The 23,699-nt window shown below is 39.3% G+C and overlaps 1 protein-coding gene across 2 annotated transcripts in view; it reads left to right on the top strand.

Annotated features, from left to right (window-relative positions):
- Positions 1-23,699, top strand: part of lekr1 (leucine, glutamate and lysine rich 1) — a 215,682-nt gene that overhangs the window by 126,148 nt on the left and 65,835 nt on the right. For both annotated transcript variants that reach the window (XM_043702179.1, XM_043702178.1), the window contains exons 3-4: positions 9,532-9,651; positions 10,213-10,388. In XM_043702179.1, coding sequence (XP_043558114.1) covers positions 9,532-9,651; positions 10,213-10,388 — 296 coding nt within the window. The remainder of the gene's footprint in view (positions 1-9,531; positions 9,652-10,212; positions 10,389-23,699) is intronic.

The following is a 23,699-nucleotide window of genomic DNA, read 5'->3' as shown; positions in this document are numbered from 1 at the left end:
TTCCCTGGAGCGTGGAGGCTGAGGGGTGACCTTATAGAGGTTTACAAAATTATGAGGGGCATGGATAGGATAAATATACAAAATCTTTTTCCTGGGTTCGGGGAGTCCAGAACTAGAGGCTATAGGTTAAGAGTGAGAAGGGAAAGATATAAAAGAGACCTAAAGGGCAACTTTTTCACACAGAGGGTGGTACGTGTATGGAATGAGCTGCCAGAGGATGTGGTGGAGGCTGGTATAATTGCAACATTTAAGAGGCATTTGGATGCGTATATGAATAGGAAGGGTTTGGATGGATATGGGCCGGGTACTGGCAGGTGGGACTAGATTGGGTTGGGATATCTGGTTCGCATGGATGGGTTGGATCGAAGGGTCTGATCCCATGCTGTACATCTCTATGACTCTATGACTCTATGACAATATCCTTGTAAATCTTTTCTGAACCCTTTCAAATTCCACAACATCATTCCTGTAGAAGGGTGACCAGAATTGTACACAATATTCCAAAAGTGGCCAATGTCTTGTACTACTGCAACATGAACTCCCAACTCCTATGCTTGATGGAACTGAACCTGTTCCATTGTTTAATGAAGAGCTTACAAAAACTGAAGCAAAATCAGTGCATCCTTCTTGACCTGTGACCTTATTCGGTATTCATCAGAGAATAGGTGCTTGTAAGCCGCCTAGAGCTGTAGCGAGTTTTGAGAAGATTTGTAGCTCAGGTAAGGGTTCTGGGTTGCTCGCTGAGTTGGAAGGTCATTTCCAGACGTTTCGTCACCCTACTAAGTAACATCCTCAGTAGGCCTCCAGGCGAAGCACTGCTGCTTATTCCTGCTTTCTATTTGTATGTTTGGTTTTCTTTGGGCTGGTGATGTCATTTCAAGTGGTGATGTAATTTCCTGTTCTTTTTCTCAGGGGCTGGTAGATAGGATCTAACTCTATGTTGATTGAGTTCCAGTTGGAATGCCATGTTCCTAGGAATTCTTGTGCATGTCTCTGTTTGGCTTGTCCTAGGATGGATGTGTTGTCCCAGTCGAAGTGTTGTCCTTCCTTATCTGTATGTAAGAATACGAGTGAGAGAGGGTCATGTCGTTTTGTGGCTAGTTGATGTTCATATATCCTGGTGGCTAGTTTTCTGCCTGTTTGTCCAATATAGTGTTTGTTACAGTTCTTGCATGGTATTTTGTAAATTACATTAGTTTTGCTTGTTGTCTGTAAAGGTCTTTCAAGTTCATTAGCTGCTGTTTTAGTGTATTGGTGTGTTTGTGAGCCACCATGTTACCAAGAGGTCTGAGTAGTCTGGCAGTCCTTTCCGAGATGTCTTTGATGTACGGGAGAGTGGCTATGGTTTCTGGACGTGTTTTGTCTGCTTGTTTGGGTTTGTTGCTGAGAAATCTGCAGACCGTGTTCGTTGGATTTTGTTGGAAGATTTTGTTTATACTGTGTGATCTATGACAAAGGGTAACTATCAAAAGGCATTAACTTGCTTAATTAGGCTTAAAATAATAAAGGATTGTTTGTACATTAAAAAGATTCAGAGATGGAAATCTTAGAGGGCAGTTTTGGAGGAGACGGGTCTTTACACAGATGGTTACTTTTAGAAACTGATAGACAGACATTAGCATCTGGACAAAAACGAACTGAGAACATTGTTGCTAAGTTTGTGGATGACATAAAGATAGGTTGAAGGACCAGGTGGGTTGAGGAAGTGGGGAGGCTGTAGAAGGCTTTGGACAGGCTAGACTAGTGGGCAAAGAAGCAGCAGATGGAATACAGTCAGAGTGTTACCTAGCTAAAATAGCTTCTGAAACTTTAATGTCACGTAGGATTAAGCTACCTTTTGGAGCAATGAGGTGGATGCTTTATTTGGCACAGTGCCATCCAAATCTTTGAATTAAGGGAAAACTGCCTGTCATTATCTTCTTGGTGAATGTTATGATTAAAAGCCCTTTGTGAGCATTCAAAAGGAAAAGACCAACATGCTCATCCATCCTCATCTTATCCATTAGATGGGTCAATCTTGCGCACTACCATTCTTAGTCATCCTTAAGGTTCTTGAATCAAGATGACAAAAAGCAAAACAAAATAAGCTCTTGCTAGACTCATGGAAAATTCATGAAAATTTCTCCTTGATTATATACAAAGATGTTTAAGCTTGCTCCTGGAAACCCTTGAATATATTCTAATGTCTTAAGACATTTTGATTAATTACAAAAATTGCTGTGCTTGGTTTTACCTTTTGGATGGGTTTTTGTGAAGTAAATGGTTTCTAAGTACCTATAATTAGGTTTCCAAATACCTATAATTACACTTTGCCTCTCTTGTAAAATTTTAGTTAAAAAATTGAATTACAAAAGTGATATGATCATTAAAATCCAATGATATTTGTCTTGTCAATTTGTACAGACTATACCACTGAAAAAGACAAGACGAGGAAGCCATAGGCTGTGTGAACACTATAATTATGTTATCACTGAAAAAGATGCAATAAAACAAGAAACAATGCATTCAAACCGATTGGGTCACCAAGTGCTCTCTTAAAGCATTTGTAAGAACATTCATAAAAAGCAAAAGACAAACTGTTTACTGAGATGATAAAAGGATAGGTGTGCTTTGTTTAGAGCTAAGAACATTGGTTTTACTTTCAACCTTTAGTATCTGTTCAATATTTTAATTAGGTCCAAATGTATGATCATTTTAAATAACTATTATCTCTAAGCTGAATCTATTTAATGCCTTTGAATGTTTGCTCTTCATGTATCTATCTTTTCTAAAAGTTAAGTGCTTTTGGAGTATTTTATTCCTTGGTCACTTTACAACTACATCTTAGTAATGGTGACAAGATAAAACTTGTTTTTCTCTTTTTGTGCCACTAATTTAATGATTGTATTAAAAATACCCTCATGCATTCAAATATTGCCTTTAAGGAAGCAATAACATGTTAAAACTAATGAAGTCTTCGTTGCTAAAACAATATACAGAGAAACCTCAACTATTCGAACATCAATTATCGGAATTTCGGATTATCTGAACAAAATCTCAAGAGCTGTTAAATTTACAGTTCATTTCTGACAGACTTTTTTAAACAAGAGGCTGGTGTGTGTATGGAACGAGCTATATAAGAGAACCCTTTTTTTCCAACTTGTCCCGGCAACCAGACATCCCATCTTACCTAGTCCCATTTGCTAACATTTGGCCCATATCCCTCTAAACCCTTACTATTCATATACCCATTCAGACATCTTTTAAATGTTTGAATTGTACCCACCTCCACCACATCCTCTGGTAGCTCATTCTATACATGCGCCACACTCTGCACCTCATTCTGCGATTCTGGGGCATATTTATCAACAGATTAGCAGGAGGTTGGTTGCACTAAGTTTGTAAATACATGATTTGGAGGTGTCAGTGTTGGACTGGAGTGTACAAAGTGAAAAATCACACAACAGCAGATTGGATTATAGTCCAACAGGTTTACTTGGAAGCACTAGGTTACGAAGAAGCAGCGCTCTGAAAGCTAGTGCTTTCAAATAAACCTGTTGGACTATTGCCTGGCGTTGTGTGATTTTTAACTTTGTAAGCACACAGTTTGATGAAAATGATGGATTTAAAAACAGCACCCTGTTTAAACATCTTCAATTATATATGCAGCTATCTTTGAATTTCCATTTTGGGAGGAGTAGATTAACTGTGCCACTTTGATTGAAGGGTGCCCTGACTTTATAGGAGTGGGCTAACTTTCCATTCACACGTACCACATTTCTAAAATTAGACAGAGACTTTCTTGCAGGAATTTGACCAGAACAGAGTCAATGGGCTTGTCTAAGAAGTGACCTAATAGAGGTTTTTTTTAAATTATTAAGGTATTCCAGTAGTCATGATTTGGAGGTGCTGGTGTTGGACTGTGGTGAACAAAGTTAAAAATCACCCAACACCAGCTTATGCAGATTAAGAATGAGTTACACGGGTGTTAATACCTATCTTTTCTAAAAGTTAAGTGCTTTTGGAGTATTTTATTCCTTGGTCACTTTACAACTACATCTTAGTAATGGTGACAAGATAAAACTTGTTTTTCTCTATTTGTGCCACTAATTTAATGATTGTATTAAGAATACCCTCATGCATTCAAATATTGCCTTTAAGGAAGCAATAACATGTTAAAACTAATGAAGTCTTCGTTGCTAAAACAATATACAGAGAAACCTCAACTATTCGAACATCAATTATCGGAATTTCGGATTATCTGAACAAAATCTCAAGGACCCGTAAAAACAGCATTAGGCAACTTGGCATACAGTTATTAGTCAAATGATATTATGACATGCATTGCCAGATAACTGAGGCATGTTTGGATGATCAGCACTCATAAATTACCACTTGTTTACGATTAGATCAGTTATCCGAACAAAATACTCCCCATCCTTATCAGTTTAGATAATCAAGGTTGTTCTATAACTGTTACTAAACATTCTATTCCTTCCAGATATAATCTGATTTACTTTTTCATTACGCTCTTGTCTTGTGCAGAATTGACTTACTCTTCTAAACGAGCAGGAAAATCAATGCTTCGAGCAGGCACCCTTCATCAGGGCTCCTGCCTGAAAGATTCCTGATGAAGGGATCCTGCCTGAAATGTCGATTTTCCTGCTTCTCGGATGCTGCCTGACCTGCTGTGCTTTTCCAGCACCACTCTAATCCTGAACCTAATCTCTAGCATCTGCAGTCCTCCCTTTCGCCTTACTCTTCTAAACAACTAACCCATAGATTTTCATCGACTTTTTTTCAGCAACTGGCAATTCACTGAGGAATAGAGTAGCATTTTCCCAATTATTCCAGGCTTTTCATGTGAGCTCAATGTTTCACCTGAATCACTGAATGACTGTTTTAAAAACCTATTTGAAACATTTAAATACAATCTTTTTTGGACAATAAAAGTGCATCAGCATTTTTGCATATTATAAAAGAAATGATAAATTTGTTTCCTTTAATTAATGTGAATGTTTCCAGATTTTTATATTATCCTAGTTACAGCTGTCTGTGCTCAATCCTTTACAAATGCCCAAATTCACTTGGAATGATTTTCTGTCCAAATCCTTTATTCAAATTCCTACAGCTGCATAGCCCTGTGAAAAGCTATTTTATATTTATTTTTTTCAACCTTGTTGTGGTTGTGATTTACCAACTAAAATGTTAGGACAATAAGTAAAAGTATTAAAACTACTAAGTTATTGTGAGAATTTGTTTGTTGGGAACTTAAGGTTAATGGACTCAACCAAGATTGTGAAATACTCGCGCTTGTGAAATTGTTTGAATTTAAATTTAAGAGCTGATGTCCCTGCAGGTGGGCTTTATGCAGACACTCTGAATCAGCAATGAAATCATTCTTCTAGTAAAAGAAAGTTATTATGACCCATCAAAACTAACATAGTGACACTGAGCACTCTCACCAAAGGAATAGCAAAGAAATGTTTTTAGGAATTAAATAGACAAGTGGTGGAAAGAATAACTTGGACAGAAGTTTAGTTTACCTTTTAAACATATTATAAAAGTTTTTTATGGTTTTGTGTGCCTTTTAGTTTCACCAGATGTCACATATAATCTTTAGTTTGACCTGAATTGGTTTATGTATGTTATTCTAACTGTTTGGCTTGGTTGATAATTCCTTCTTTAGTCATCGTAAGTGCTTAGGTATTTCTAATTGGGTAGCCTTTTTATGCTATCATCATCATTATGTTTAGCAAATTGGTCCCGTTGTTTACATTGTTGAGCCCAAGAACTGCCATTCTGAAGCAGTTCTGAACAATTTTATTATTATCAGAAGCTGATTTTAATAGTGATCAAAATTTTTGAATATTGCTGAAAAAAGATACATTTTGTTAAAACTTTTCATCTTGAACCCGCAAGATGACATATGTTGCAATGCAATTGTGACTGACAATCCTAAATTGGTTGCCAACATTATTCTTCACACATTTAGCATTATTCAGCAAGTGTTGTGCAATTGGAGAATTGTAGAAAATATTGTACTCTTAACGTTGTGTGTTTTGCAAGTATTTTGAGTCTCCTTTGAAACCACATGTGTAGCTTCTCCTTTGGAGAAAGTGAGGACTGCAGATACAGCAAATCAGAGTCAGAGTGTGATGCTGGAGTAGCGTAGTCAGGCAGCATCTGAGGAGCAGGAGAGTCAACGTTTCGGCTTAAGCTTCTCCTTTGTCCACTCTGCTTGTTACTTAGTGAAACACAATTTCTCTTTTGTAACACCATGCTGATTCTACCTAGTTATATTATAATTTTGTAAATGTCCTTTTATTGCCTATTTTATAATGGATTGTAGTATTTTTACCATGTCAGATGTTAAGATAACTAGCCTACAGTTTTCTCCTTTCTGTTGCCATGGTTTCTTAAACAGACTTGTTACTAATGTCATTTTTCAATCCATGAGGGCCTTTCCAGAGTCCATGGTTTTTTTTTTGCAATCAAGTTTCACTTAGTACTACATTTTCCATTTCGATCAGATTTGTTTTCTGGCTGCATTTTGTTCCATTGGTGTTTGAAAGCCAAAGAAGACAAGATGTTCTGGGACAAGCAACCTCAATAAACGGGCAATCAGAAGCTAACAGGAAGCACTGAGACAATTTACAATAAAATCAACTGGTGCACATTGAATCAAACCCTTATCAAGAGGATGGAACCTGAAATTTGTTCCAAACATTTCAGGCGAAAATGTTGAGGGAAAAGACATAGTCATTGATTTCAGATGTTTAAGACCTAATAAGGTGGTAGTCTGTTATGGACCAGGCCAGACCCCCTCAAAGAAAGCAGCCCAGACCCTAACTTTGCTAGTTGTTTTAAGCAGGTATAAGCAGATATTCCAGGAGGGATGCAGCAGGTCCATCCACTTAGTTTTAACAAAACAGAATTTATTTACAAAATTACTGAATGAAACACAAACAAAAGAGAACAGAATATAGAATAATTTAACCTATCTGAAAACCCAACAGACTATCCCAACTTAATGATACTGTTCCAACTACTTGGAACAATTCCCATAAACACCCTTTGGCAAAAAAGGAAAAATCAAACACAGGGTGTTACAGGGGGGAGAGAGAGAGATGGCAGAGAGATTTAGCATGGAATACGTTCTTCCATGTAGCTGTCTCTTTGACCAGAAGCCTCAAAACTGACTGACTGCATTCTCTGAACAGCCAGATTGCTAAAACCAAACTAAACCAAACCAGGGAAAAGCTGAACTGGGAGAATTGGCCACTCGCCTTTCATTGTACAAGTGTTTTTTAAACTTAAAAGTCTTTTGGCTGAGGCAGTGTCTATCTGTTAGCTATAATGAAATTGGTCCTAAAACCCATCTAAGCCAGACCTCTCGGCAACTCTGTGTTTATAACCCTCTGATAAAAAAACCAAGGACAATATAACCTTGTTAACGAAGCAACATTGTCACAAATCAAATAGTTGCAACATGCATAGTCTGGATCAGAAATATGGGTAATTTTGTGGTACTTCTTAATTCTATGCTCGCACCATGTAGGTTAAAAAAATGCTCCCCAATGATGGCTGTTCAGTCATTCGCAGGCTGCCCTACACCGTTGTGTCTTCATTCCGTGAGGAATCTCTCTATATCCTGAGTTGCTTGCAATTGTCCAATAAATTTAAAGTTTGTGAAATGAATGTATGGATGCTAATTATGAAAAAAAAAGTGATGTGAGGTGAATGGCACTTGTGCATGAGATTAGTTTATTGGAGGGACATTTATGTGATTTTGATTCAATCTGTCTATGACATCCCCAATACGAATTAAGTGACAAGATGAGGTTATCAGTAAATGAATGTGGGTGTAGTTAATGGCTTGCAGTACTTGATGCACCATTTTTGAAGATCAGTGTTTTCCACAAAATCTTGATACCATGCTTCTTAATTAGGAACTTAGAATATCTGCTCAGTTCACCTGCTTCAGTTGTCGTCACGCTTTGGGATAGATGCATCCTGAACATTTATCAATTACCCTCACCTAATTTAATATGCAATCGAAAGCAGTTCCCTTGTGTGACTGCCCTAATGTGCAGGTAATTTCTTAGAATCTGAGGTGAGAGTTGAGTAAACAGAAACAGAAAAGATTCAAGACCATCCAAGGATTTTGGTATGCCCTATACCCTTCTACTTAATATTACATGCCGTATTATGCAATAAAGTTACCAGAAACTCAACAGGTAACAACATCAGGGTGGATTGTAGGTTAGAAAAAAGTATCTTTAAACTTGAAGTGACTGACTAGCACAATTAAGATGCATCATAGCAGTAGAAGCTATGCAGTTGGCAAGTCATATTCCTGAAGAAGGGCTAATGCCCGAAACGTCGATTCTCCTGTTCCCTAGATGCTGCCTGACCTGCTGCGCTTTTCCAGCAACACATTTCCATCTCTGATCTCCAGCATCTGCAGACCTCACTTTCTCCTCAAGTCATATTTCAACATCTAGTTAAAAAGTTCCCACTGAAAATCTCACAAGTAGTGTTGTGAGATGGATTGTGGACTTTGGAGAAAGTGAGGACTGTAAATGCTGGAGATCAGAGTCGAAAAGTGTGGCGCTGGAAAAGAAAAGCAGGTCAGGCAACATTCGAGGAGCAGGAGAATCGGCATTTCCTGATGAAAGGCTAATGCCTGAAACATCAATTCTTCTGCTCCTCGGATAGTGGACTTTGTCAAGGTGGAGTTAAAGTTGTGGCTCAAACTTGATGTTTGGACTAAAATGTCCAATATGAGAGCCAGGCTATCCTTAGCAATTCAGGAAGGGAGACTGGGGGAGGAAGGACACAGGATAAGATAACCAAGAAAATAGTGCAGTGGGAAAAAAAACTCATAAATGGGCTGCCTTCCAGCCCAGGTGTATTAACATATAAGCATTTATAAAGATTTCAAAAGGAAAAACAAGTATACGTTATAAAGCAATGAATAGGGCAGCACAATGCTCAGTAGTTAGCACTGCTACCTCAGTGCTAATGACATGGGTTCAATTCTACCCTCGGGCAACTGTCCAATGTAAAATCTGTCTGTGTGGAGTTTACACATTTTCCCCGTGTCTGTGTGGGTTTCCTCCAGGTGATCCAGTCTCCCCTCACGGTCCAAAGGTTTGCAGGCTGGTTGATTGGCCATGCTAAATTGCCTATAGTATCCAGGGATATGCAGGCTAGGTGGATTAACAATGGGAAATGCAGAGTTTTGGGTAGGAGGGATGGGTCTGATTGGGATGCATTTTGGAGAGTTGATGTGGACTTGGTGGACCAAATAGCCTGCTTCCACACCACAGAGATTCAATGATGCTATGATAATATACTGGTGTTAAAAATAGTACCAATGCATTTTGTAATTGTAAGCATGTTTAAAATGTGTTCAATAATATAAACAATTTTTACATTTGTTTGCGAAGTTTATTGTTAAAAAAACGTATTTATTGTGCTGAAAATGTGCTTTCATTCTCTATCTTGTCTGGTATAAAAATATGGCTTTTATCTTTCCCTTTTCAGTTTGAATTTCTTGAGTTTAGAACTTGCAACTAAGCAGAAAGAACTGGAGGGCATTCATTTGAAAATGGAAGACAATTGGAGTCAGCTAGTAGTAGTTCAGAACACATCAAAACTTTGCAGGTAAGGAACCCATTAAAATCACAAACAGATACAACTGAATAATTGGAAAGGAAAAATGCATGGAAACACCTGCATGGAGCATAAATGGAATGCAAAATTGAAAGGTTTTACAATTAATAAAGAATCAGGATGGCATGACAGGAAAACTCAACAGATGTTTAACAACTGTTTGGAAACATTGAAATAATTTTTATGCTCTCACATGTTTGCAGATTTTCTTGTTTACATTTAAGAAAGGGAATCAAACAAGCAGGTGATGCCTTCCATGCTTATGACATCAGTACAAATAATTAAAGATGGTAATTTCCCTAACCAAGTCAAAGTCATCATCTAGATTATAGCTGGTCTAACTTATTGAGAGACAGACAACATTTTTCTTCGTGTATTGTCCAATATAAGTTCTGTTGATGTAGGAGTGCTGAATTGTTTCAGGTTGGCTGTTAAACTAATTGAGATTGCAAAGGGACTGAATAAGCACCATGTTATAATCCGTTCAGAGTAATTTAGTGGAGAGGATTCTGGCTTTAAACTGAATTAATATCACAATATCTTATTCCACAGGGAAAGAACAAAACAACAAGCACACATCATAGAGCAGACATCCACTTTCCTTCAGGGGATAAAGATTGAACTGGCAGTGCTTAGAGAAGATGTGCGAAGCAACTTGGTAATATGGGAACCTTTCAGCAAAGCACTGACACAATGCCTGGAGGCCACTGGAGATGCTGTACAGATGGGTGAGTATAACTCTCTTCTGGGGGCTGAAACATAAATATGGTTCATAGGTTTTACAAAGAATGATGGCATTCTATTGCACATTAAATTTATAAAGTTTTAATGCAGATTGGTCATTTTGCAATTAAAATGCACTCCATAGCTTTCTTTTTACACAGAAGAAAATTGGCTACTTTATCCACAAAGTGCGATTATGTGTTTCATGTTTAAATTTGCTGATGTACTTATTACAATGTAGGATGCAAGCACAAGAATGAATTCCTGCTGAGGTTTGCATTTGATTTGGCAATGTTATCTAAGTATATTCAGAGTAAAGTTACTAGTACAATAAATATTTTCTTTCTCGTTATCTGTAACTGATGATCATTCAGTTTGTATTTTCCATTTAAATTAGAATTGGTTGGGATTTTAAAAATAACAGACACTATTAGGGTGATTTCAGGTACCTAATATTTTAAGTCTAAAAACAGGGTAGCAGAGGAAATGGGCACGTGAACAGAACTGAAGTGCTGACTTGCACTTTGTTGTCCATCTGAACCAGTTTCAATCCTGGTGGCTAGAACTCCAGAGGGACACCAATAAAAGCCTCATTAATTTATGTGAATTGAATTATAATCCCAATTCTATTTTCAAAGATATCAAATTGTTACTGAAGATTGTTTTTCTTGTGTTTAGAAGATGGTAGAAATTGGAAGGCAACCATTTTGTGCACAATTTAAAGAGATGCTTAACTGCAATTACAAAACATTTGCCTCTTGTTTTTACTGTGGTTGCTTGTAACTTTTAATCTAAAGACTAAAGTCTTCCATTATTTAATCTCTTTCTAACTCTCAGCACTGCAAAATAATTCCGCGCTTAAAAGCTACTTTATTTCCCTCTCAATGCTTCCTCCATTCCTCTTCAAGTGCTGCTGTGAGTTCTTCAAAATTGGCCATGCCTCTGAATCTCTCACTTCAGATAGGTGTGTAACTGTAGCATTTAGTGCACTTTGTGCTGACACTTCATCAGATTCATTAAAATTAATACTCCCCAATGTCAACAAAATAGGCATTCTTTGTCCATAAAAAATGTTATTGTTTAGCAGGTAAGATGTGCCTCATGATTATTTATAACAGGATCAGAACCTGCAGGAGTTTAGGGCTGTTCATATTTTGAATTGGGGAATTAAGTGATGGATGGATTACATGCTGTCAGCACATGAAGATGTTATATTACACTGGCTTTTGATCCTTGGAAGGAGTCCATTGGAAATTATCACAATACTTGAATAGATACTGTAGGGCATAATGAACAGTACTATGAAGTGTGAGGCCTTGCGTAATGAAGTTGTAAATCACCATCTATCTAAATAGGTGCAGATTCTGGCATAAACTTTTTGACAACTACAAGTAGTTGCATCTTTGAAAGCACATTTGATGTTGAACATATAACCTCCATTACCTCATAACCCTAATTCCTGTCCTGCACCTTCCTCACACTCACACCTTTGCTGATGCTCATGAGGTTATTGTCCTCAATGCTACTCAAATCTATTTTCTGGTATCTCAATCCCCTCATCACTTTTGTCATGATTGCAGTCAGAAACGCTAACAAAGCTTACTGGACTCCCTGTCTTTCACCCAACTGCCTCAGAAGGCCATGAAGATCTCCACTGACCAAATGCATACAGTTCACTTGAATTGGTAACTCTGCACACTGAATAGCTCCTGAGTCCTGCCAAAAGAATGGCACAGCCATGACTAGCTCTCTGTTGCATTGCTATTGCCTCCTAGTTGGGCTGTTCCCAATCCATCATGCAAGCCAACCTGTAAAAATTCCAAACTAGCATTTGGTGAGTGAACGTCAAGTCCATTAGTTCATCTGTTCTCTGAGTTTGGTGGGTTCTTGTCTTCTCTCCTCCTCAGCAGTGAGAATGGTGATGGTAAATTAGCGTGAGAGCTGGCAATCCTAATTTTCAGTGTGCAAGTATGCTAGAGTGCTAACTTAGAAGTATTAATAAGAAGTTAAAAAATGCTGCACTTTTCCAACATTTTCTTTTTTATTTCAGATTTCTGGTGTTTGCAGTGTTTTAGTTTGCTAAAACGTCAAATCATGTGTGGCTTATGGGAGATCTAGCTGATGTCTGTAGTGATTGTTCATAGGAAGTAAGCAATACAAATAGAGCAACAAAGTGATCCTTTAGCTTTTTAAGAAACAAATAATTAACTCAATCAAATTGGGCAGTAGTTGGAACAGTGTCCTGTAATATTGCCTAAAGCATTGTCTTTGAGATCTAAAAGTGGTATATTCTGTAAACTGGACGTTGGAAAGTGAACACAGACTCTCAGATATTGAATATAGGTTTTTAAGCCATTGAGCAGTAAAATCATTATACCTGGCTCAGGTCCAAGGAAGATGCATTCAGTGAGTTGTAATCAGGTCATGACTCCTAATAGTTGTGTTGAATCATGTAAGGCTCTAAAGTAAGGCAGTGGAGAGAAGAGACATTATAAATGTGGTGGCAATTTATTAGAAGATTAATGCTCAGTACAAACATTTGGGACTGATTGATGAAAAAATAGAAGTGCTATCCTGATGTTTACATCACTCCGAAGCAAAGGTTTTCCTTGTTTTTAGAAGATGCAACATTATATTTTTCATCTTGTTTTAATCAGAAGTCTTTTTCTTCTTCTGTGAGAACTTTTACAACAGACATCCTTAACAGTACAATGTATTTTTAAGGACAGAGTGTCAAAGAATAGAAACTAAATTGCAACTACATTAGCCTGATGCAGGCAAAGATTACACTGCCATGTAGTTGCAAATCATCTGCAATTGAGAACAGTGACAAGTAACCCAATGCAGCTGAATTCAATCGGAATCAATTTCCAAGTGAAAATGATAACTGTGTGCTGAATGGTTTCTTCCTCTTGACACTCCAGAAGCTAATGCCTTCGGGCCACGGAAGAAAAGAAATTGATGCAAGTATACCTCTCATGAATATGAGGCAGTGTAAACTCTGAAAGTTGTCATCACCCATGTAATTTTGAAGTATTTGATAGTTTGGCTGTGAATAATTGTTAGCTTGTCAGATATTAGAGTTAGGCCCTGATTTCTCTTCTGGGATTGGAAACATGCAGTCAAGTGGGGATGATTACACTACACTCCTGACTTGTGTCTTATAGATGATGGACAAGATTGGGGAATCAGGAGGTGAGTTACCTGCTGCGGGATTGATGTCACTTGTAACTTAAAATCTATCAATTTCTGTCTTGAATGTCTTGACTTAATGACGAAACTTCCACATCCCTAAATTATTTATTTCCAAATTAATATATGCCTCTTATTCTAGATTCTCCACAAGAGGAACTAGAAGTTTCTCAATATCTATCCTATTGAATCCATTACTTGTCTTGGAGATCTCAATTGGATTATCCCTCAACTGTGTAAACTCATTGGAATACAAAACAAATTTATTCATTTCCTCATATGAATCAGGAAGTTCAATCCTCCAAGACTGATTGTTTTTTCCTGTGATGTAGTGCCCAAAGCTGAATGCACTTCAGACATCCTTTCTGACCAATGCTGCATACAGTGAACATCATTTCCTCACATTTGTATTCCAACTTCCTTGAGATAAAGATCAAAATTCCATTAGCTTTATTGATTGCATTTTGTACCTGTGCATTAGCTTTTAGTGATTAGTATATATGGACACCTAAATCCCTTTGCTCTTCAAGAGCTCCTAACACTCCCATTAAGAAAATATTTTTCTTTCCCTGATCCAAAGTGGATGATCTCACAGTTCTTCATTCATTTGCTGTGCTTATATGTAGTCACTTAGATTGTTCATATTGCTTTGTAACTAACTTCCAGTTCTCATCTGGACAACTTGCAATGCTTTCTAACATAGTGCCATTTGTTAATTTGAATATATATTTCTATGACTTAATTCAAATCCTTCTGTCACTACTGTCACTACTGTCTTTAGTCTTTGTCTCTGCTTTAAGTTCAGGAACTGGATAAGATCCAAATGCTAATCAAGGACTGATAACTTCTGTTCTCTAACAGTTACAGCAGATTCTTGATCTTGCATTCCTTTGGTAGCTTTTGCCTCACCTACTGATTCACTTTCAGTAATACTTCTACACAGGACAAAGTCCCTGAAATAATGCTTGGTTGAAGAGAAAGTAATGGCGCAATACATGAACTAAATATGGAAGGAAAAGTGAATGTATCGATCTCAACAGCACTTTTTGGCATTGTTGAGGTTTATTAGAAAGGAAATAAAAATAAGATTGGTAGGTGTGATGTGAATAATAAAAATAAAAAGGTTTAAAGGTGACAAAGATTCAGTATGATAATTTTTAGATTGAGGACACTGATTCAAATGTTTGAATTTTTATGATGGAGTTGGGAAATGGAAGTCAGAACTGCTTTCTGATCTTGAACCTGCCTGCAGGGAGGCTATTAAATAGACTAAATACACGATTTTCTTGATTTCACCTCTTTAAAGGGATTAGAATTGGTTTGGCAGCCAACTAAATGCCACAGAGGGTAAGGCAAGTCAGATGAAGTGCAGACTCAAACTAAATTCTCTTTGAAGATTACAGTAGGTCTGTTCAAACCTGATTGGAGCAAACAGAAGACTTGTGATCAGGGTTAGAGTGGATTGAAATATGCAAGAAGTAACATTGGAAAGCTGGAGGCTAGAAACCCGAGGAAGCACAGAGAACTAGTTCTGTGATAGTGACTTGGATTTCAGGCCTGATATTATGAGGTAAGGAGAGGAGGTAATTTTTCCAGAGGTGCCAGGAGGAGACCATGAACTGACAGTAAATAGGCCTGGTTTAGGATTGTTTCTGTCTCAGACAGTGAAAACTTTGTTAGAAGAATATGGGTTTGGTACTAAAAAAGGTTCAGTTAGTGTGCATGACCTCATACACTCTGGCAAGGTGAATGCAACCCCCAGCTCTCAAGATAGGTTTCAAAGCTTGCAGCCTCCAGGAAATGCCATTTGACTTTTCTCTCTGCATGATGTGTGTCCTGAATAATGTTTCATAATAATGAAGGATAATGCTAATTGAAGAAAGAATAACAGAGATAGCCAGGATTCCAGATGAGCAGACAGTCAGACTTGACAAGGTCACATCCGTGATAGAGATATTGACTACAATGGATGAAGTGCTTAATGGGAGGTGCAAATAATGTACTCCATCCAGTGGCATGCTAAACACTGAGTTGCATTCAGTAGCCTCAGCATTGCAATAGCTTCTAACCTCCTAGGTTGGCTTTTTCAATTTTATCTTGAGGCTCTCAACTTCAGGCAGCCACTCAACAACACTCTGTCCATTTTAAGCCCCCAAAAACCTCATGAAGTCAAGGTTCCTGACAAGCATGCTTTCAATCATTATACCTATTCTTGCCTCAGTTTTGGCATGTGTTTAGATAAGGTGACACTGGATGAGGAGCATAGTATTAGTGTGATGGAGAATGTACCAGACACAGTTGTGGACATTTCCACTCGGAAAAGGGAGAACAGGCACAGGCTTGCTCAGACTCTACCTGCAACACATGTAAGAATTCCCTGAGGCAGTGTTTGATTGTGAGCAGAGAATTGAGGACTCCAGCGATCTCACACTGCAGTGGCTCAGGGGTATAAGCACATGATTCGTTTATCAAGATGGTGGAATATCACCTGGAGAGCTACGTGCAGCATCAGCATTACTCTGGGTAGATAAACATTTAATACACTGCAATGCTCAGAATGCAACAGTGTGTAGTTGGAGTAGTCAATGGCATTATGTAGTACAGAGATGTTTGGAATCACAGAATTTTTATGCTATATTCATCATACCATGCCTGCATCTCTGTGTATTTTGTAGAACATAGAACAATACAGTGCAGAACAGGCCTTTCGGCCCCCAATGTTGCGGCGACCTGTAAACTAATCTAAGCCCATCGCCTTTCACTATCCCATCATCATCCATGTGCTTATCTAAGGATTATTTAAATCTCCCTGATGTAGCTAAGTTGACTATATTAGCAGGTAGTGCATTCCACGTCCTTACCATTCTCTGCGTAAAGAACCTGCCTCTGACATCTGTCTTAAATCTATCACTCCTCAATTTGTAGTTATGCACTCTCATACAAGCTGACGTCATCATCCTAGGAAAAAGACTTTCACTGTCTACCCTATCTAACCCTCTGATCATCTTGTATGTCTCTATCAAATCCCGTCTTAGCCTTCTTCTTTCCAATGAGAACAGACCCAAGTCTCTCAGCCTTTCCTCATAAGACCTTCCCTCCAGACCAGGCAACATCCTGGTAAATCTCCTCTGCACCTTTTCCAATGCTTCCACATCCTTCCTGACATATGGGGACCAGAACTGTACACAATATTCCAAGTGTGACCGCACCAACGGTTTGTATAGTTGCAGCGTGAACTTAATCCCTCTACGAATGAAACTTAACACACCGTATGCCTTCTTAACAGCACTATCTACCTGGGTGGCAACTTTCAGGGATCTATGTACATGGACTCCAAGATCCCTCTGCACATCCACACTACCAAGAATCTTTCCATTGACCCAGTACTCTGCCTTCCTGTTATTCTTCCCAAAGTGCATCACCTCACATTTAGCTGCATTGAACTCCATTTGCCACCTCTCAGCCCAATTCTGCAGTTTATCCAAGTGCTCCTGCAACCTGTAACATTCTTCCAAACTGTCCACTATTCCATCTGCAAATTTACTAATCCATCCACCTATGCCTGCGTCTAAGTCATTTATAAAAGTGACAAACAGTAGTGGTCCTAAAACAGATCCTTGTGGCACACCACTAGTAGCCGGACTCCAGGCTGAATATTTTCCATCAACCACCACTCGCTGCCTTCTTCCAGAAAGCCAGTTTCTAATTCACACTGCTAAATCACCCTCAATTCCATGCCTCTGCATTTTTTCCATTTTATCTTTGTGCCAATCTTCTATCTTTTCCCTTTAACACTTCACATTTTTCTATTTAAGTAATCATATAATGCACTTCTGAATGCCTCAAATGAACCTGACTCCATCACACTTCAAGTCAATGCATTCTCGACTGTTCAATGTGTCAGAACGTTTCTTCTAATCCATACATTTGCCTCTTTTGCAAAACACTTTGAAACTGTGCCACAATCCTCTGATAAGTGAAAATAATTTTCCCTTATCCCCTCTGTACAGAACCTTCATGATTTTGAAAATTTATTTCAAATCTCCTCTTAACCTTCTCCTCTCCAGGAAACTAGCCCACTTCTCCAATCTTTTCTCATAACTCTCATCACTAGAGCCATTCTCATAAACCACATTTGCACTTTTCCCAATGTGTTTATATCCTTCCTATAATTTATTCCTTAATATTTGCAATTGTTCCACCCTCTAGCTCCACCCCAAATCGAGGGAAACTGAAAGAAATGCTGTGCCCCTGAAATTTCCACTCTCACTTCCTTCGATATCCTTGGATACACCTCATCCAGTCCTAGTGCCTTATCAATTTAACATATTGACACTATAATTGTGTCCCAGCTGGAGCTCTCCTCCAACCAACTATAGCACCAGTCAAAGGCTGAGTATATCACTGAGGCAGGAAGAAGTGCTACCCTTTGTGGGGTGCCTTTACCATCATCAGCCTCTGTACGCCAAGATCAAGGGATGGACATTGCCCTTATGATGATAAAGTGGCACCACCTTCCAGAAATGTCCCATGGGCACCACCATGACAAGGTGGACCACCAAGTACAATTTCTCTGCAGAACAAAACAAGTGAGCAAGTTCCACCTCCTCCAAAACTACAAGAGCCTGCAGAAGAGTAAGTGAGCAGAAAGCACCGCGTGGGCTACTGGAGTCTCTTCTTAGCATTTATTTTTACAGCTTCACTTTGTTATTATTTTATAACAATATTTTTTGGCGCAGTGGATAGGATCCCTACCTCTCAGTCAGAAATTCTAGGTTTAAGCTCTATTCAAGGTCTTGTTGGCCAAGGAAATTAATTGTAATGCAACCAAATAGGTTCAGTATTAACTTCTAAATTTTCTGACACATCCCAATGTCAATTAGTAATAGCAGGAGAGATTCCTGGTCAGCCCTGTCATAGAAGGAAAATTAGAACCTCTGACTTTATTCAGAGATTAGCACTATAAAATACATGTAAACATGCAACAGCAGCAGCAACTTGGGGTCCTTAAGGAGACTGTTTTTTGGATGGTTGGTGTGGTTCCGACTAGCATCAATACCACGTGGTTCAATTTTCATTTTGTTTGGCATAAACCTGCAGCCTTCTCTAATTCGTAATGGATGTCACGATGCTGTGAACCAGACCTGAATTTGGGTAGAGGACAAAAGAAGATTGCTATACAAGGAATCCCACTTGAAGGCTTGTAGCTGAGACTCCTTTTATTTGGGTTGCCACAACAAATATGTTTTTCAGCTAGGAAAAGAGAATAAGAGTGTGATCAAGGAGAGGGGAAAATAACTTTGAGACCTTGTTCCAGTCTTTCTCTTTAGCAGATCTGATTGTACAGTTATGTCAGAGTGAATTGCATTCTATGGCCTTCATCCTGGGTTAGTGGAAATAACGTGAAACATACCTGAATCAAATGATCCTTAACGTTTCTGGCACCCTGATAAGTCCTTTGTTTCTTGCATTGTGCCTAGTTACTTCCTTGCACATCAGAGTATCTCGATAGTTTCCATCATAACTCCTCCATCTCCTCTTAGTTGTCCATTCATCTGTTACTCTTCTTTTTCCTCAGAGAAACTATCTGCTTTCAATTAACTTGGCCTCAATTTCCTCAAAGCCCACAACTATCTCTAGAAATTTGTTATGGAGGGCACATTACTCTGAGGTCCTTGCATGAATGTATTGGAGTGCATCACTTGACCAGTCTATGCACTGGAATCACCTTTTGTTAAACTTAACGGCCTGCTGAATGTCATCCTAGCAAGCAAGATACTCATTATATTGCCTTCAGTCTGGGCCGCTTGTGGAAGAGTGTATAGCCAGCTTTTCAAAGAATGTACTCTCAGATCCATCCATGTTCCTTAGGGGTGGAATGAAAATCATGAAGGTCTCCTACTTTTTGAAAACTTTATAAATCCTTTCAAAGGAGTAATGTGGCACCCAATTGTTATCAACACCTCTTGCACTCCTTGACCAACACTCAGGCTTTGCTTACTCCTGCTTGCGACACTCAGTTGCTGCTTCCTCTGATTCATGCAGGGACTGCTGATCTCCCTCATATCTGTCCACTCACCTGGCTGACACTTGGGGCTTGCTTCTTTTCCAAAGTTTGGGCCTCTTCCACTCCCCAAAAGCCTCCCTCAATTGTTTATCCATTTACTCACTTGTTTCCTGTTTCCTACCTGCACCCAGATACTCAGGTTGCCTTGAATGAGTATGTATCTCTCTGATTATTCACTGTTCTGGCCCCTTGGAACTCTGTTGCATGTGACCCCAAGCTGGCCATTATAACTCCTCCAGTTAATCCAATCGTAGATTCCCTCCCTTCTACCCTTGCTGCTCCTCCAGTTACATAATCCTGTGTCTTGAGGAGCAGCAAGAGTGAGAGAGAGGAAACTTCTGGTTTTGAACTTGAAGAATTGCAAATTGTGAGAAGGACAGTGGAACTTCAAAAATACTCTGACAGTTTAGCAGAGTAGGCTGATGGGTGGCTGATGAGGTTTAGTACAGAGAAGTATGAGGTAATGCACTTTGGTAGAAAGAAAGTTGCAAGACAATATAAAGTAGGGGATATAATTCCAAAGGGTGTGCAGAGTAGAGGGACATGATGTATATGTGCACAGATCAATGAGAATAGCAGGACAGATGGAGAGAGCAGTTAATGAAGCATAGAATGTCTTGGCTTTTCTAATAGGGGGAAGAATATAAAAGCCAGGAGGTAATTAACGTGTTGTATAAGACAATTGTTCGAACCGAAGTATTGTATACATGGGTAAGTGTATGGCTCCAGGAATGAAGAGATTCAGTCATGAGGATAGATTGAAGAAGTTGGAACTGTCTCTTTGGAGAGATGAAAGCTGAAAGAAGACTTGATAGATGTGTTCAGAATCATGAGCATGCTAGATAAGGAGAAATTGTCATTGCTCATAAAAGGAACAAAAATGAGAGGGCATAGATTTAAAGTGATATGCATTAGAATCAAGGATGAAGTGAAGAAAAATTTGCTCAGCAAGTAGTGAAGGTATGGACTGTATGGAACTGTGATAGAGGCATGTTCAATCAAAGCTTTCAAGAGGCATTGGGTCTTTATTTGGATAGAAATAATTTGCAAGGATATGGGGAAAGAAAAAACAGTAGATCAGCACTAGGTCACGATGCTTGTTTGAAGAACCAGTGCAGGCACAGTAGTCAGAATGTCCTCCTTCTGTGCTGTAACAAATATGTGATTCTGTGATTAGAGGAGGTGGAACAGTTTGCCTCAAGGGAACAGATTCAATGATTAAAGGTGCAGCTCCTTACAATTTTTGTCTCTCCCAAATACTGGGATGAATTTTCTCTGTTGGGTTGCCTGTGTGTTAGACCATAATACATAAGATATTGGAGGAAAAATGGGTCATTCAGCCTATCGAGTCTGCTCTGCCATTTGATCCTGGCTGATATTCTCCTGACTTCTTCCATAATCTTTGAGCCTCCTTTTAATCAAGAACCCATCTATCTCTGTCTTAAATACATTCAATGGCTTGGTCTTCACAGCTGTCTGCAACAATGAGCTTCACAGAGTCACCCTCCACCTGAGAAATTCCTCCTCATCTCAGTTCCAAATGGTAGTCCCTTTACCCTGAGGCTATGCCCACAATTCCTAGTCTCTCCTTCTAGTGGAAGCATCTTCTCCACACCACTCTATCCAGGCATCTCAGTACTCTATAAGTTTCATTCTTCTGAACTCCATCAAGAATAGACCCAGTGTCCTCAACTCTTTTCATATGACAAAGAAAGTTTACAGCCCAGGAACAGGCCTTTCCGCCCTGACAAAACCTTCAAAGTCTGCATGTCCTTCCTTAGATCCAGGCCCAAAATTGCTCACAATGTTCCAAATGCAGTCTGACCAGAGTCTTATACATCCTCAGCAGTACATTTCCGTTGTTGTTTTCTAGCTCTCTCGAAATGAATGTTAACTTTGCATTTGCCTTCCCAACCATCAACTGAATCTGCATGTTAACCTTAAGAGAATCCTGAACTAGGACTCCCAATACCTTTACCATTCAGATTTCTGAAGCCTTTTTCCAATTAAAAAATATCCTGTGCCTCTATTTTGCCGACTAAAGTTCATAACCTTACATGTCTCCATGTCGTACTCCATTAGCCACTTATTTGCCTACTCGCCTAGCATATCCAATTCCTTCTGCAGCCTTTCTACTACCTCAACACTACCTATCTTTGTGTCATCTGCAAACTTAGCAATAATACCCTCAGTTCCTTTGTCCAAATCGTTAGTATATAATGTGAATAGTTATGGTACCAACACTGACCCCTGTGGAATTCCTCTAGTCACTACCTCCATCCTGAAAGAAACCCCAGTATTCCTACTATCTGCCGTCTGCCAGTTAGCCAACCCTCTATCCATGCCAGTACCTTACCCCGAACACCATGGGCTTTTATCTTACTTAGCAGCCTCCTGTGCCGCACTTTTTCAACGGTCTTCTGCAAATCCTATTAGATCACATTCAATGGCTATCCTTTGTCTAATGTACTCATTACCTCCTCAAAGAATTATAACAGATTTGTAAAGCATGACCTCCCCTCGACAAAGCCATGCTAATTCCACCCTCTTTTACCATGCACTTCCAAGTACTCCGCAATCTCATCCTTAACAATAGACTCTAAAATGTTATCAAGAACCGAGGTCAGGCTAACCGGCCCATAGTTTCCTGCCTTCTGCCTCATTCCCTTTGTAAACAAGGCTGTAACATTAGCCAGTGATTGATGTGGGAACTTTTGGGGCATATTTGACTAGCATCCCTGTGTAATTTGAGTTCAAGAGTCCTGTTTCAAAATGACAAAGTTCTTTTCTCTGCCTTTGAAACCTATTACCTCAGGGATAATTTCTTGGGCTAGCTATAGCTGTCTGCTCTATCTGTCCTTGTCTGTGCAGCATATATATCCACTGTAGTCCTTCAATTATACCTCTCCTGACATTTCAACTGTTGTTAATCAGCTCTTCATGAGCTCTTCAAGTGTTTAACTAGTTTTAATTGGGGGTGGGGTGTGATTACAATCCTGCCTTCCACCCACTCTAGTGAATATACCTGGAACTAGGAATAGCATGACAAAACTGGCTTTGGAATTTATGTTGAAGACTTTCCTGACAAACTTGCAGCTGCAATACACCCTAACTACATAACAGGAGATTGTGGATTGAATGCTCACTTTTGAATTTGAGGACATTATCCAGGTTGACACCCCAATGCAATGTTAAGGAAGTGCTGCTTGGAAGTACAATAATAATACTTAAGCCAATAGAAAATGATAAGAGATTCGACTGCAGTGCAAAGACTCAAACTTATCTGAATGCTCACGTCTTTTGATGATATGGGGAGAACTTATCCAATGCTGAGCCTACCTTTAAAGTTAAATTTACATTGGGATTCCTAAACGTTTCATACTGTCATTCTCAGCAGTTGAAAAGAGAACCATCACCATTTGCTATAGATAAAAGATGGCACCACCCCCCACCTTTTCCTCCGTTACATCGATGACTGTATCAGCGCTGTCTTGTGCTCCCACAAGGAGGTTGAACAGTTCATCCACTTTACCAACACCTTCCACCCCGACCTCAAATTTACCTGGACCGTCTCAGACTCCTCCCTCCCCTTCCTGGACCTCTCCATTTCTATCTCGGACGACAGAATCATCACGGACATTTACTATAAACCGACTGACTCCCACAGCTACCTAAACTACATCTCCTCCCACCCTGCCCCCTGTAAAAACGCTATCCCATGTTCCCAATCCTTCATCTCCGCCGCATCTGCTCCCAGGAGGACCAGTTCCAATACCGAACAACCCAGATGGCCCAGATGGCCTCCTTCTTCAAAGACCGCAATTTCCCCCCAGACGTGATCGACGATGCTCTTCACCACATCTCCTCCACTTCCCACTCCTCGCCCTTAAGCCCCGCCCCTCCAATCGCCAACAGGACAGAACCCCACTGGTCCTCATCTACCAACCCACCAACCTCCATATACATCATATCATCCGTCGTCATTTCCGCCACCTCCAAACGGACCCCACCACCAGGGATATATTTCCCTCCCCTCCCCTATCAGCATTCTGAAAAG

Source organism: Chiloscyllium plagiosum, chromosome 13, assembly GCF_004010195.1.
Source record: "Chiloscyllium plagiosum isolate BGI_BamShark_2017 chromosome 13, ASM401019v2, whole genome shotgun sequence".
Lineage (NCBI taxonomy): Eukaryota > Metazoa > Chordata > Chondrichthyes > Orectolobiformes > Hemiscylliidae > Chiloscyllium > Chiloscyllium plagiosum.
The sequence above is the reverse complement of the archived record's forward strand: the minus strand, read 5'-3'. Positions and strand labels throughout refer to the sequence as shown.